Source organism: Anas acuta, chromosome 5 (assembly GCF_963932015.1).
Source record: "Anas acuta chromosome 5, bAnaAcu1.1, whole genome shotgun sequence".
NCBI classification, from domain to species: Eukaryota; Metazoa; Chordata; class Aves; order Anseriformes; family Anatidae; genus Anas; species Anas acuta.
Genome location: NC_088983.1, coordinates 22,922,570 through 22,939,116, shown reverse-complemented (window position 1 = coordinate 22,939,116; position 16,547 = coordinate 22,922,570). Strand labels below are relative to the sequence as shown.

General features: G+C 45.3%; 1 protein-coding gene across 1 annotated transcript in view; it reads right to left on the bottom strand.

Moving 5' to 3' along the window:
• The window catches only part of SPTLC2 (serine palmitoyltransferase long chain base subunit 2), a 69,686-nt gene extending 54,888 nt beyond the window's left edge, over positions 1 to 14,798 (bottom strand). Inside the window, exons 1-2 of the mRNA XM_068683088.1 lie at positions 14,567 to 14,798; positions 4,910 to 5,104 (exon numbers count right to left, since the gene is read on the bottom strand). Coding sequence (XP_068539189.1) covers positions 4,910 to 5,104; positions 14,567 to 14,677 — 306 coding nt within the window. The 5' untranslated portion in view covers positions 14,678 to 14,798. The remainder of the gene's footprint in view (positions 1 to 4,909; positions 5,105 to 14,566) is intronic.
• Positions 14,799 to 16,547: the final 1,749 nt, after the last annotated feature.

Sequence of the window (16,547 nt, the reverse complement as noted above, 5' to 3'; positions counted from 1 at the left end):
CTGAGAACACAAAAAAGGGAGGCAACAGGGACACTGCACCTTTGCAAATCACTGTAGGCTTTCAACTACAGCAAACAAACAGCAAGGAACTGTCTGGATGCTTCTTCTACAACTACTTTTCAGAAACAAGTTTGGACTTTGAGAACCCTCTTTCGGAGCTGGCACACAGGGTCAGACGGTTTGCCTGCTGTTTGTTTTGGTGGGGCATTCCAAAGAGAGAGCAGCAAGGAGTACAGAACAGAGGCCAGCTGAGTTCTGCATGGAAATCAAATATTTTCAAATTTTTCAACTAAGAAAAAAACAATTTGGGAAGGCTCCATGGGATCTATCAATCCATACTGTTTCAAATGTTTGGCATTTGTAACTACAGTGCTTTATTGCAACAGTGTCCTAGCTGCTCTGCTGGAAGCAATCACTGCTCCATTTACATGATCTTTGGAGCTTATTGTTATTTGTTCCATTGAGTTCTCATCCTATTTCCAACCCATCAGTCTTTGTAGCCAAAAAGAGATATCAACCTTAGGTGGAACTGCTTTAGTTGGAGGAAAAACATTCTAGGAGTGAGCTGACTCTTTGAGTAATCTTCCGAGTAGCCATCCACTCAAACAACTGCAAAGGATATAATGTTCCTAGATCAGGGAGCAAAAGGAACATTTTCTTCCATGTGAAGTGATAGGAACACGAAGCTAAGAAATCCTCCACAGTTCTGTTCCTGTCAGTTGAAGCCTAGAACACATCCCACTTAAAGCAATGCCAGATACAGAAACCTAAGTCCTAGTGATCTCCCAGAAGCCTGAAAGATACAGCAATTTCAAAAAAAAAAAAACAACAAACAAACAAACAAAAAAAAACAACAAGGGAAGAACAAAGTTCTCCCTTGCAGATGCAGCACCTTAGCACGGGTGATTTGTACACCCAAGATTTCATCATATTGTAAATTAATACTACAAATGAAGGTCATAATGAGGGCTTTGTACCATTAGCTTGGGGCATGGCAACATGCAAATGCAGTGATTATGTTGCTTTTATAGCCAGGTTCTCTCAGCATTGCACCTAAGCTAACAAATGGCGCTATGAGCACCAGCGAGGCTTATCTGCAGTTCACATAATGCGTTCCCTGATAATACAAAACTAGCTCTGAGTGGACACTTCCAACAAACTTCAGACTTCTGAAAGGAAGCAGAAATACTAGTTCTATCTCCTGCTACGTGAGTCAGGAAAACGTGGAGCAACAACTCTGGGTAGCCTTTGTATCCTCAGTGAGCCTACAATGAGCTGTACAGGTGCTAAGACACCACCGAGCAAAGGACTCCAGCTTACTGCCCCTAAGATACTTGGTCACAGGAATCCCACTGAAGACCCCAAATCATCCTCATTTAGATATTTGCTCCCATATACAATGTAATCAGTAAGAAAACCAGACTGGGATAAATGTAAAAGTGGCTTTCATCCTACCTGTAAAACGCTACGAGCACAGCAGGTGAGAAGGTTATGACTAAGCATTAGGTTAAACTGGATATGCATAAACAGACTCCAGGGTAATTGAGAACTGTTAATCTTTCCACTCACCCATGCCTAAAAGAGACTGATAGTGTTTCTGACAGGATGTGCCACGTAACAGGGGGTTCCAGGAAAAGCCCAGCTGGATATGTTTTAAATGAAGCCAAAGCCCATCAAAGACTAATTCCTGGAAATCCGTACTAGCAAAGCCTGTTCCTTTCTACATTTTTGTGTAGCATTGGTGAGAGATTATTTTTTCTAGAATCACTCATTGCAATGCGCTGCTCTCTAATAAGTAACAAGGAATTTACCCACTGTCAGAGACAGACCCAAAACAACCCTGTTAGAAAGCCTATTCTTAAAATTAGTCCCATCCGCTTTCGTTTTTCAGTTCTGGTAAACATGCTGTCAAGTGACCGTTTAAGGAAGGATTTGCTCTACTGAAACAAAGTACCTTCCAAAACATATAAAAACTGAAGGCTTTTTAAAAAATATTATTTTCAATACCACATTTTGCACCTAGGCTTACTCTATGCTGTCAACTGCAATCACTTTCAGCAATACACCACAGAAGGCTGACAAGCTTCAATTCCATGACTTTCAGGACCAGTTCTTTCAGCCCTGTATGAAATCCACCCTCACACTACGTAATTTAGTTCTACTCACACAAAACATCTTCACACACTGTTCATTCACAGTTACTCTCAATGGCTTTGCTTTGAATTCTTCACCTGCAAAGTAATTTAAGAATTATTTCAGAAAACTAGAGCTAACCCTTTTGCCTGATACTTCAGAAAAAAAATTAGCTAGGTCTTTAAAATTTATGTACAAAAAGTGTTGCTTTCCACACAGAGGTTACAAAACTGCCCGAGAGTACTTCAGAGCAACTGCAGGGCTTCTTTAAACTACATGTATTAAAAAAAAAAAGTGTTTTTTTTTTAATAATTTTATGCATATTAGTATCTATTTCCTTAGTAAAAGATAATTGGGCTGGCAGCCAGCAGCTTGAGAGATTCAAATATTTGAAAATCACAAGAAACTGTTTTAAAACAAGTCATTGAGCACCCTCCTATACCAAAATAAAACCTGGCTCCCACACCAGATACACTGCAACAACTTGTTTGCAGGCAAACAAAGCTCAAAGCACCAAAGAGTGAGGTTAAGTGCGGCAGGTTCTGGATCTCACATTATCAATTTGCTGTTTGTCCAATATTGGAAACAGCTGTTCCTACCTAAGCACTAGAAGCATGAGTTAGGGAAGTACACTACACTGGGATTTCTTCCACACCTAAACTCTTCTATGCAGGATTTCCTATTTTTCACTCTGCTGCAGTATTCACTGTGCTACTCATGACACGCCACCCAGCAAAGAGATCCTTCAGATAAAAAGCGCCTCTCACTAGATCCATCCATGGAGATCCTACAGACAAAACAAAAACAGAACACACGCAGCTCGTTCCTGCAAGCCATGATCCACAGACAAAGGGTTTCCATTCATCTGTCCAGGAGGTACGCTTGTTAAACAAAAGCCTTTCAGGAGAGGATGCAATACTAACATTTCTTTATAAAGGAAAAAATACATTTTTTTTTTTTTAGAACTAGGATAATCAGCTGCTAATAAACTGTGCCTTTACCACCTCTGACAGTCTTTATGGAGAGCCTCACATCAGTAATATATCCCCAAATTGCAACTGCTGCCCAAGGTCTCCTCCTCATGACTGCTCCCACAGAAAAGGGTTACTGTAAGCAGTCTTGCACCTTACACATTTGTAAGACAGCAAGCATTTAACCAAAATACAATAACTAGAGTACAGAGTAACTGAACTAATTTACACCAACACTCCCAGCTGCCCCTTTCAAGCCCTCAGGTACCATGAGTATGAGCCAACATTTCAAGTTTTATTCTGATATCCAGCCTTGGTATATTTCTGCAGCTGTTTACTCCTTTCTGTTTCTATTTCTAGTTTACACACAGAAAAACAGTGTCTCAGGTGATATAAAACAAAGTAGCTGAAACAAATTTAAAGAACACATCAAGTTACAGAGCTTTAGCTAGCAATCCTTACTCAGATTCTGTAACTGCTATAACAGATCACGATTTTACTTCCCGATTCCACAAGTCAATTTTGGAAATAGTGTAAATTTAACTTCCTGTACTTTTAATGAGTATGTAGTATCTATTCTTCATTACATTCCTATAAGGATGTTTCTGTTTTGGAATTAAGAGCCTTGCTATGAGTCAGCTGAATTCCACCTCATGGTAGTTACACAAAGAAGCTGCTGTGGAATGATTTTAGGCATCGGTTGCTTCACTGTATCTTAGCTGATCTACCATAATATAATGTCAACTTGACCCCTGTGCTGCCTCCAAAAGGAGGCTTGTCTTTTCTCCTCCACCCTCCTATCCATAGTTATCTGTTTGCATTCCTGACCTCCCTCCCCCCACACTTATTTTCTGACAGCCAACTGCTCGTGTGGCCACCCAGAGAACCAGAAACCAGCAAGCGAAAGTCAGACTGCCTTAAAGTTTGTAAGCCAGATCAGTTCCCCAAAGTGGCTGAGAAAACCAGAACCACAATGAGCAAGAGTAAGCCTATCCACTCCACTTCAGGAGGCAAAGCTCACTGGTATTCACACTATGCTAAGAGGGCTCACACAGCATTAGCAGGAAATGCCTTGTGAAATGCAAGTTTAAATGGCAGCTTTCAGACTGCAACCTCAGTGGGGACTAGAGGCCTCTAAAAATGATTTTAAACAACATAAAATTATCTATCTCAGACTAACTGCTGCAGCTGGCAAGACCTTTTACCTGTTAACAGAAGCTCTCATTAATAGCTTTTTTTTTTTAATGCTATCATAGAACCAGGAGTCAGTACCTCTAATTACTTATTAGCTAACCTGCTTGCAGCGTCTTGGACCTCATGTGAATTTAAAATCATCCAGCTCAGGTTCTTACACACAAGATTTTCTTTGCAACTACTCAAGCTAAAGAGAATTAATAGCATGCTTCCAAATCAAAACAGACGGCCACCAGAGCAGCATTAGAAAGCCTCCCACTGCTGTGAAGCTCAAGCCAGATCCTTCCAGTAGCACTTCTGTAGCTGCTGGTGCTGGCAGATCAGGTCTCTCTCCCTCAAACCCTTGTTTATGCTGCTCTCAGTTTGTTGATGTAACTGTTGATACAGCTTTGCAGCGAAGCAGACAACATAACTGGTCCACCAAAAAATAACCCAGCTAAAAGAAAAATTGTTTTGTATAATCACACACTGGTAGTAGCATAACATATGGGGTATTTAGAAGACAAGGAAAACAGCAGAAAACCAAGCAATACTGCTCTACAAAGAAATACCCAAACTATAGCCTCAGCCACACAATTTCCCACTAAACATTGGTGTCTCCTGGTGGTTACCTTTTGTTCTTCTCTTTCTATCGCGTTCTGACACTTCTCGATCTTCCATTGCCGCATGAAGTCTCGCAGATATCCAAAGAGAGTGAGAACACCATAGCCCACGTAGGTCAGCACAGCAACCAACATCGGTGTTTCTTCAAAAGCTTCATTGAAAGGCCGTTTGTATAATCCTCCGTTGTGCACAACATGATTTATCTGAAGTGAAAATGTAAAGAGAGGTACCTGTGAGATACTCATTAACAACACATCAGAGGGGCATTTCTGAGCAGTCACTGATCGCTTCCAAGTTGTGCATTCCCCCTGCCCGTCTCAAAGCTCTTCTTGCTAGGTCCAGCTGTTATTAACAAACGCTATCAGCCCCCATACACAAGGTTGCTGTGACACAGCCTCATCATCCACCGAGTTTTGATATAACTGAAGTCACAGAGCAGTGAGGCTTCCTAGACCTACTGCAGAGAAAATACTAAAAAAGCAAACAAAAAAAAACAAAAAAAAACAGAAATAGTAATGAATAGTTTTATTAAGCTAAACACTGTATTCTCAGGGTTATGAAAACTGAAAAACTAACTGGACAATATCAAAGGAGACTCAACTTCAGAACCCTGAATTGCTGCAAGAAAACAAGTATCATCTGTGTCTCCATAGCCTTAGCCTAAAGATGCTGACGTAAATGCTGCACTTATCCATGTGGTGGACATGTCTCAGACAAAATGTCATTGTGTACAGGCTCCACATTGCATATATGTCAGCACCCAGAACAAAGAAGGGCTTTCTGTGCAAAGTACACACCACAAGTGTATATGACTACAAGTCATCTTGTTACTTCAATACTACCTCCTGAAACTAAGAACTTGACCCGTTGGATAATACATGGGCATCTCAAGTATCATTGCTGTAACTTTATCTGTGACTATTACAGAAAATCTTTGCAACTACAAGGCTCTCTCAACATAACATTGGGGTGGGAAAAAATATCATAGTGTGAACTAGACTACTCATTCCAAGAAACAAGTTAAAAATCCAGATCTAAAAAGTTACTGGATCAAAACCAAGAAACCTTGCCCTAGATGCATGTTGCTGTGTGTATTTCAAAGTTATAGACTAGCTATCCTATCATAGAACAGCTGTGTGTGAAACAACACAGTCCAAGACATAAATCCCCTACTTCCAGCAAAGCTGGGAAGTCTTACTCCTTGCAGAACAGATTGATTTATTTTTGCCAGTGCTACCTGGCAAAAGTCACAGCCGTTTCCCTAAGCCTAGGAATCTAGGCAGATTAAGACTACTTATTGGCATATAATTTTGTAACTTTATAGTGTCCAAATACATTATGGTGTCCAAATACATTATGAAGGGTGTTGCCAGATGTGGATGGGAATAGCTGGAAGCCAAGATCAGCTTCAATAAATGCCTATATTAACAGCACGCTGGGAAGAGGGCTGGGACAAGGATTTGCCTGGGACGCCGTTTGAATTTTTCTGGACTGTACTCAAATTGCAGTTCATAGCCAAATGTAATAATATATTTTTTAAATATTATAGTCAAGGAAACATCAACACCTAGGGCAGAAGATAATCTTAAATATATCGAGAAAAGACAACAGCAAAGAGTGAGGGGGTGGGGGCCAGCAGACAACCTAAGCTATTCTCCTACCACATGGGAAAGGAAGCCAGGGTTGCACAGTCTGTAACAGCTAGGAATCAATGAAAGAACACACATAAAAGCCTAACCAGACACTGCTTATTTGAAAACCATCATCTGTTCATCCCAGATGCTGAAGCAAGTCTGCATTTCAAGCCTGGTGCAGTTTTCCAGAAGCAAGGGCCTTCTCGTAAGATACAATTACGCTATAGCTATGTAGTCAAGAATTGAGCAATATACTTGAATGTCACCTTTCCCCCAGAACTCACTTCTGCCTCTTCCCTTTGCCAGCACACACCGAGATAGCAGCAGGGCAACATCGAGTTTAATTCCCAGTTCAGTCACTGGGGTTGTGCAGGCTTTGGAATTGAGGCATGCGTGGAAACAATACAGCAGACACCACAGGAGCATCTTTTAGCAGCAGCATTTGTGCCAGATGTAAATAACTAAAAATAACTGAAGTGCTTTGAGGCAGGGTTTAATACTCAAGTGTCTTTAAAACCATACTGCCTATAGCGGTGGCTGAAGTTCAAAAACTTCCAACAGGTGCGGGAACCACCGGGCTTACCACATGTCAGCTAAGACGAAGGCAGCTTAAAGGTGTTTAATCAAGGCCACAGCTTCATAATATGCCTTCCTGGGGAACAATGCCAACCAAAGGATCTCCCCTGTCCCACTCGCTTCCACCTTGAGCCATCTGCATTGCTCTCTGCCTTGCACAACTAAGGCTAATCTGATTTTCAGCATAGCATCCCTCCAGCACTGACCTGATCCAGGCTGGAAATACAACGACTTGCAGAGGGCTACTCTTTATACCCAAGCAATCTTCAGGCCACGAGCTCATTCAACAGCTCTCAGCATACAAGAATCAACAGCTGTTAGAGGAACAGGAAGGGCAGAAGCAACACAAGAACCAACAGCCTTAGTGACACAACACTGCAGAGGAAAACTGATGAAAGTTTTCTCTTCACTGTTACTCTCAAGATCCCTCAACTGTATCACTACGGCCCCAATTCTTGAAGCTAGAGAATTTTTACTGCATCCTGACCTGAGAAAGATCACGCAGCAAAGCTCTGAATTACTACAGTCTCACAGCTTGATGAATTGCAGACAAATTTGGATTCCTCGCACTGCCAGACTAGGCTGCGAACAGCAGCTGCTCGGAGGAGACATATGACATGTCTACTACCTGTGGCTGTCTATGAGGAGCTGAGTTCTGGATACACAGACAACCAAATGGTAGTGACTGCTTCTCTAATTACTTAGCAGCTAATAGAGATCACATCAAGGCTTCTAATGTCTTTTCCAGGTGAACTTCCACTTACATGTAAGAGATAAAAGGTTATAACCTAAGGGTATGCATCTGAGGTTAATAGCAAAAAATATCTACTAGAGAAAATAACAAAATACAGTTTTAATCAGAGAAAAGAATAACTTTTTCCAGTTCTTTAGAGGCACCTCTGCTTGTGGAAAATGCTAATACTACACAAGTTGTTATACGCTGTCAAAAGCAACATTTCACTGAGAAAGACCCTTTTGGGAATATCTCTGTTGATTCAACACATACTCAAATCCGTCACCTCTTGGTGTTTTTCCACCAGTGCACTTGTACATCCTTGTACTCTTGTGTCAGCTACAAGATAAGCTGGGAAACATCTGTGCTATCATATCTAAATTAAATGTTAAAGAAACATTCTGAATGCAATTACGTGGACTCTTCATGAAGCATACAGGGACCATACGTACACTGGAACTGCCTGTAGAAGAGATGTTCATAGCCACGTTTCAGGTACAAGCCTATCTGTTCAAGAGCGCTTTAGAAGTCTGTGTTAGCCTTCAAAAGCTTACATGCTACAAGCTCCAAGTCTGCTGCAAAGGTGAAGATCCTCAGTTTCAGAGACCAAGAGAAAAGATGGTATAACTTAGTTTCAAAAAAAAAAAGTAAAAAGTTGCCAGATTAAGACTTTTATGGCTTTAGCAAATAAACCTTATCATAGCAAAGCAAACCATGACCTTTGAGCAAGAACATACTGCACGTTTAAGTGGAGATGACTAAGTCAGAGATCGTCTAAGCGTGTGGTTCAGAAAAGCAGATGTATGCTCACATAAATCAGTATTTCCTAGGGTAACACTGCCCAGAACACACGTACACCAAAGAGCACCATCCCATTCAGAAACTCAACTGCAAGAGAAAAATCAGAGCACCGGCCAGATGGTCAAGGAAGGTAGCAGAGGAAAGTCATCCCAAATCAGCTGCAGGTAATGCTTGTGCTGCTCCAAGCTTTGGGGGAAAACAAATGCCAGGAAACAACATTATTGCCAACAATTACTGAGGAGCAGCATCACGTAGCTACTGCCAGAAAGGATTGCATTTGTGGTCTAAGCAGAACACTTCAGTGCACTTAATAATCATCATCTCCCCAGTTTGCTGACAAACAGTTCCAACTCACAAGGCAAGACAAAACTCACTTCAGATCTTGTTCACCCTACAGAGAGAATCCCTACAAGTAGCAGGACAGTATCTCTGGTACAAAGGGTGGGATCACAGCTGTGCACACATGGAACAAGTACACCTAAACTCATCGTCTTGCCCAACTACTGCACGAAGCTGTGCATTAAACAGCCTCCAGACAGCATCAGATCTTGCAGTGCCTTCAGCCTGGGGATCGAGCTGGGAATCAGATTCCAGCTCCACAGACTAAAAAGGATTTTCTGCCTATCTCAAGTTATTCAAATTCTTTTATGACAAGTATGAAAATATCACGTGCAATAATCCTACAGCACTATCTCCTGCAGTTACCTTAGCATGATTACAGGCCATCTGACATCAGGGACAGAACGGTGTCACCTACACATTTAGCCACCCCACCCAGCATAAATTCACAGCTAGATGTGTAGCTAATCACAAGCTTCACCAATTACAACCTCCGCTATCTTACTAGATGTGTAGACAACTCTAACAGTTACCAGCGTTATGAGAAAAATGCAAACAATGAAAAAGCAATTAACAGAAAATTTGTTTTTACTTGTGCCTTGCACTAGTTTCCTTCGTCCAGATTTGGGTAGGTCTTCAAAGGAGCACCATACCTCACCCTGTCATGGATTTACAAAGTGGGTATAAGGAATCCGGCAGATACAGACTTGAGCATTATACTCCCACTGCCAGCAGCCACAAAGCTGGCGTTATTCTGAGCCTGACTTTGCGCTCGTTAAAAGCGCCTTTCTGAAAGCCAACAGGAAAAAGGGGTTTCAGTGTATTTGTTATACCTGCGTCAGCAGCCAGCTCGGCTGGGAGCGAACTCTGAACAGAGCCCGCACGGGACCAGGGGGCAGATGCACGGGAGCACCCAGAAGCCAAGCACTCAGAGCGAGGGCAGCTCACCGTGCTGAGCCTCCAGGAGCACTGCAGCAGCTCTGCGAGGAGACAAAAGCCTTGTGTAAACACGGCACTGTATGTGGACACTACGGCAGACCACAGGAAAAGGATTTAATCAAGGAATCTTTTACATAAAGTTGCCTATTAAAAGCATCTGCCAAGCTAAGTACCTCGTAGAGCAGGCACATACTTCAGGGAGCGCAGATGTCACCAGTGTAGCATGCAGGAAGAGTGACGGTTATGCTGCTAACCTGGGAAAACCACAACGTGCCATGTTAACGAGACTCTTCTATTTCCTGCTGTAGGAAAAACAGTCTGATGAACCCGGCAGACTGGATGTAAATACCTTCGAAGGTGTATTTATACTGGAATGCAACTTCGCACGATCCTTACCAAAATTTAGTAGCTTCTCAATAACACACACCACACACTGCAGGAGTTTTACTAGCAGCCTTACAGCTTCTGTTTTTAGATGCATGATCTGGAATACTGCTTCCAAGTGTTGATTGCTTTTTTGTCAAAGATTCCTGCCAACTACAGGGAACACGTGGAAAAACAGTGAATGCACCTCTCCTCCAGGACGCATCTCTGCTGTCAAAAGCAGTCACGTTTATCATAAAAAATTAAGAGAATCAAACGCTAAGGAAAGTACAGCATTAAGTAATCACTCCCCACAGGCAGCTACATCTAAGGTATCACTGTATTCAGTGATAACTTTTTCCTGTCACCTCCAGTCCTTTTTCTTGTGCTGCTTTGTTCTTCGACTTCAGATCTCAAACTGCTGCATGGGTAAAAACACTAAAATGTATTCGCTACCAAAATTAGAAGGCACTGCTCTGCAACACATTTTAACCCTTCAAATAAAGTCCCAGAAGGGAAACTTGTTTTACAGAACAGACTTCACCATTCTGGTGTACTCCTAATTAAATATTTGTTCTTGTTGGCAGGTATTAACAAGTTATTTTGGCTCACAAATATTGATTCCCAACAACTTCCTCACTCTTTTGATAACTAAGATGTACTTGCCACATCCACACAGACAGGAACAACCTTCATAAATGTTCAGTTTAAATGCATTTTTTTCTTTTAATGAGTTAATGACACAAGTACCTTAGTACTAATATGTTACCTTAGCTGGTATGTTCAATTGATTTGAGGTGTACAGCATGTTGATAATGACTGAATGTTTTTTTGTTTGAAGTGTGCAGTTTACAATGAAGTTTTTCAAAGACAGAAGTCCAGTGCTTCACTAATAGACCAAGCCATAGGCTGTCAGGTACCTCTGAAAGTGTTCTTAAAGTTCTTTAAGACTTACTCTTACTTCTTTGTTGATTTTTTATTATTATTTATTTTCTCCAAAAATGAAAAGTTCAGCAAGTGCCATGTTTTAAGCTCCTGTTTCTTCAACTATAAGCAGTTTTCAAGGCTGCACTTTTCAGCTAACCATGTTTTTTTTTTCTAGGAGTGATGCCTTAATGAAGGTCAGTAGTTATGTGCCCAGCTTCAACAAGGCTATCAGTGTTTTACACTCCTACTAGAGAAACGTCAGTAGATAACTAAGACAGAGCTTTAGTCTTTTGGTCAACAATTTGAAAGCGTGACATTTAAGAAAATAAATAGCTTTTGCTGTACAATTAGGACAGGAAAATACTATGTATTACATGATAACATCACTCAAGTAGGTATACTAACAAAAAGCGAATTTACATATTTATTATACCATTTAAGGCTTATCACTAGCTTAATTTGAAATGGCAGTCCCAACATAATGGAAAGATTTTAACGTTTTATCCAAACTGGCTTCCCAGTAACACACACAAATGTAAGAGAAGCCAACCACATCAGCAGCTAGCACAAGTGTTGGTTCTTATATCAGGACAGATAGACAAATTTTCAAACACATTTGACAATGACACTACATCAACTAATTTAATATGATGGCTTGTAATTTTCATTTAGCCAGATAAATATTGTGCAGCTAGTCCTTTCACAAAAGCTCGGCCTTTTGTAATTAAATTTGGTATTAGAGAAGTATCCTCACGCACAGACAGGCTTTTTCAGGAACATGGTTTTATCAATTAAAACCATCTGAAGGAGGTCACAGTTTTTTCTAGGTCAGCCAATTTTCTACTCAATTCAGTTTTCTGTTACTGACGCAATACTCGCAGTCAATCAAATAGCCAAGCAGGAGGCAGAAAGTAGTAATTTCTTTCTTCAGGCCTGACGCAAGCCTCAGCCTTTGGCCTTAGGCTAAAATCCCTAAGGCACACATTTTTACAGGGGTTCAAGGATTAAATATTATGTCTAAACTTTGGCACACTCTCCTGCAATCTACTCATTTATCCGTGCTATCATGGAATAACCCAGGTTGGGAAGGACCTCCAGGGGCCCTCTTGTCCAGCCCCCAGCTCCAAGCAGGTTGTTGAGGGCCACATCCAACCTAGACCTGAACACCTCCAAGGATGGACAGTCCACCACCTCTCTGCAGAACTTCTTCCAGTATTTTCCTGCTTTCATGGAAAAATTATTTGTTCTCCTATCTCGTAGAAGTTTCCCATCCTTCCAGAAGACACCTGTTGGTTCTCATCCCATTGCCACACAACTCCAACCAAGTCTAGCACCATCTTCTCCATACCCTTGACCAACCAGTTGAACCTTCTCCTCCTGAGGCCAAGCAAACCAGGCTCTCTCAGCCTCTCCTCACGTGCTCCAGCCTCCTCAGCTTCTTGCCGGTCCCCCAGTGGATTCAGAGGCTCACGCAGATAATGTCATTGCCTTTCTAGGGAGCTTAAAACCAGACACAGTACTCAATGCAGTTTCACTTCCTTGTGAATAAGGTTGAGATTTAGTTAAGATACAAGGCTTTTTTTTTTTTCCTGTCACAAGAACTTGCAATTTATACTTGCACAGAGACTTGGAAAAAAAAAAACACAATTCTGTACGCCAGTCCTTTTTTACATTAGTGGACAGGGCAGTTAATCAAAATCGTTATCTTATCATAACCATCTTAAGTAAGGTTTATTCACATCTCTGCTGTCATTAACTCCCTGTAATGAGAAAAACTTCCCGTATTTGTTGCAGGCAGCTCCAGAAGCACATTCTCCCAGAGAGGTCACGCTCAGCCCAACACCAGCCAAAAGCCTCCACAAAACCAGGAGGAAGCCAGCATTCCACTGCCCCCGAATCATCTCAGGAGATGAGCCTGTAAGTAATCAGCCTGTGCTCTTAAGAAGTGCACACAGATCACAGGACAGAGAAAGCTGTTTTCAGTATGTACACACCAAAATTTTCAGGAAAAAAAATCCACGCTGATGTCTTGAATAGCTGTGAAAATTCAGGACTTGTAACAGCTTTAAAGGAAAGCAACTCCGTCCTCCTCCCCTCTTTAAACCAAACTATTCCTTCCCTTCCTGAGGAAGTAGTACGGAGCTGTTTACTAAAGGACGTGTACAATCAGCTATCTGGAGCCTGCTCCAGCAGAGCACTCCAAGACCTTCCAGAATCATCAAGGAATTTACAAGTTGTTTGTATCGCTCCGGCTCCTATGTGACTGACCTGGAGACAGCGTGCACAACAGAAAATAACAACTTCAGAACTAAATCCTATGTTCCAACTACTTGTTTGGTTTAAGATTATTTCTTCTCCAACTTCTCAAGTATAACAACACCATTCTACCAGAAGAAGCTCAATTAGGAAGTCTGAAAAAACACATTGCTGAAATCCTGTTCACAGTAATGGGCAGATTGCTGTAAGTTATCCTGGTGAATAAGGGCAACTTGTCCTGTTCAATATGCCCCAGTCTCCCTGTTCTAAGGAGGAATTTAGTATTTTTTAAGACTTTGTTGAATAAATATCTGTTGTTTCAGAACAAAACACTGCATTGGAGAAACACATTCCAGCCTAATATTGCACTGCAGGAAGAAACAGCAATTTTGCCTTCACTCAATTATTCCCACAGGTGCCTCGATAGATCCCAAGCAGCATTTCTCCAGCAGCCCAGGACAGAAAGAGCAGAATCACGCACAGTTTGGAGAGCTAACTTCATTGTTGTTGTGCTTGCCTTTCCTTCTCCTGGCTGAGCTCCCTTCCTCCTGCCAGGACACTGCCCCTTGGGGTGCCAGGCCCTGACCCCACGCGGTGTGCTGGGTGCTGTGCGGCACTGTGACAGTCCCGAGCCCACTCACAGGTTGCTCCTTTTCCCAACCATGCACTTCCTTAAGTGTGCAAAGACTGGGAAAGAAGTTAATCACTTTTATCCCATACCCCACAGTTTTTAACTGCTGGTCGGTCCTTGGACCTGCTCTAACAGCGGTGCCCACAGCGGGTGCTGTGCTCGCCGCATGTCAGTGCCTACAGGGATGATCAGCTTGCAGATCCCAAGCCATTGTAGCGCGGGGCTTCCCAGGGAAGGAGAAGGAAGAGCTGCTGTTGAGCTCAGCATTGAGAGAGCGGTGCCTGTATGGTGAACCCCACGCTGCTCCTCTCCCAGCCCCTGCTGGATCTCACTGCCCTCAGGACAAGCCCAGCCCCGTGCAGCTCTGCCGGGCAGCGGGCTGCCCTCTCCCCTTAGGGCACCGAGCAGCGGCTCAGGGCACACAGCGACCCCCCCCCCCCCGTGCTGCCCCCGGTGCCGCACCCACCTGCGTGCCGGGCAGGCCCCGCACGAAGCCGTTGCGGAGCGCCCCGTGAGCCGCGCCGCAGCCGTTAGCGCGGGGCTGAGCGCCCAGCGCTGCCCGCCCGGGCCGCTCCATGCCGCCTGCTGCTGCTCCTCTTCCTCCTCTTCCTCCTCCTCCTCCTCCTCCTCCTGCCGCCGCCGCCGCCGCGCGCGGAGCTCCCGCAGCCGCCGCCGCCCCGCCCGCCCACTGGCCGGCCCCACCGCGCCGCGCCGCACCGGAAGCGCGAGCGGCCGCCGCCTCGGCCAATCAGCGGCGGGGGCGTCACGTGAGGGGCGGGGCTTGGAGAGGGAGGCGGGGCAAAGCGCGCGGGGCTCGCCGCGAGGGGGCGGGGCCGGCGCGGAGCGGGCCAATGAGGAGCCGCGCCGGGATCAGATGGGAGGGGGAGGAGGGGGAAAGGGAGCGGCCCGCCTCGGGGAGGGGGCGGGGCCGGAGGGCGAGCGCTGCCCAATCGGCTGGCGGAGACGGAACCGGGAACGGAGGGAAGGGGACGAGCTGGCCAATCGCGGCACGGTAGCGGAGGGAGGGGGCGGGAGCGGGAAGAGGGCTCTGTCCAATGGGAGGAGGGAGGAGCGGGGCGGCAGCCAATGGGCGGGAGGCGGGGCGGGGCGGCGCTGGGCGTTGGGCGGCGGCGGCGCGTGAGGTGCCACAACGGCCGCGAGGCCGGGCGGGGCGGGGCGTCCGTCAGTCCGTCCGTCAGGCCGGGTGTCTGGCAGTGAGGCCGGGTGCCCGTCAGGCCGAACACCCGCCCGCTGCCTCCTGTCAAGGGCCCGAGCCTGGCCCGGGGTCGTTCCGGGCCTGCCGGGCTCCGGTTGAGGCCCAGGCCCCGGCCCCGGGCCCGTTGAGGCCCCGTCCGAGGCAGCGGGGTTGGCGCTGTGCTGAGGGCCCGCCCTGCCCCGCCGCCACCCCCGGGAGCTTGGGGGCGGCCCCTGTGCGGCCGGGGAGGCCAGCGCTGGTTGTGCTAAAAGCCACGTTGGGTTTGGGGCGATTCCTGCCCTTTTTAGCACACGACGTGCAGGGCACCCAGAGGGAGGAAAGCCCAAAGCGTGGGTGTGCCCTGCCCCCTGTGCGGGCTGACCAGGCTCTGGGCAGCGCAGGGAGTGGCGGGGGGAGATGGCGCTTACCCTCCTCTTCCCCCAGCGCTGAGGATGAGGAAGCCAGCCCCAGGCGGTTCCCCGCGTGCTGAAGAGGTGGCGGCTCGACCTTTGGTTCCTCGGGTGTAATTGGCAGGGAAGGGCTGTGGTGGTTCCTAGAACGTCGCCTGGAACAAATCTCGGTGAACACAGTGGCAGGCAGGTGAATTCGAGAGAGTGCTCTCGTCCTTTCCTCTCTGATTTGCTTTTATCGATTGATATATTTCAGTATGGTATAGTCACAGCTTGGGGCCTCTCTCACGAATCTCAGTGCAAATTCAATATGAACACAAGGCTCCTAGGAAAAATGAATTAACTTCCATGAAGGAGGCATTCATTTTTCTTTCCCCAGGAAGACTTGAGTGAGCTTTGTGGCTGGCTTCAGCCTATTAGTGGACAGCAGCACATGTCCTATACACTTCATATCTCCAAATTGCCTATGGAGAAGAGATCTTTCTGTAATGAGGGTCCAAATGCAGGCTCGGGATAACAAGTCCAGGCGGGGTGTGGGACCAGGTAGGGTTAGAGCTGTGTGAGGCCCCACTCCTTTTCTTGCTGTCTGCGGCCACTCCCGTATCTTGACTGCCACGAAAGCAGGTTTGGGCTTGCCTGAGAAACATTCTTTCTTCACCTGGTTTCGGTGTGCAGCCAGACAGAGCTGTCGGCTGAGATGGGATGGGCCATGTCCCCTCTCGTGTTACAAGACAGGAGCATGGGGAAGACTGGAGCTGCTAGGGAGGACGTGGGGATCAAAGGAGCAATTGCCTGTGCTCAGAGTTTGGGTGCTTGTGCAAGTGGACTTGCTTCAGTGCAGG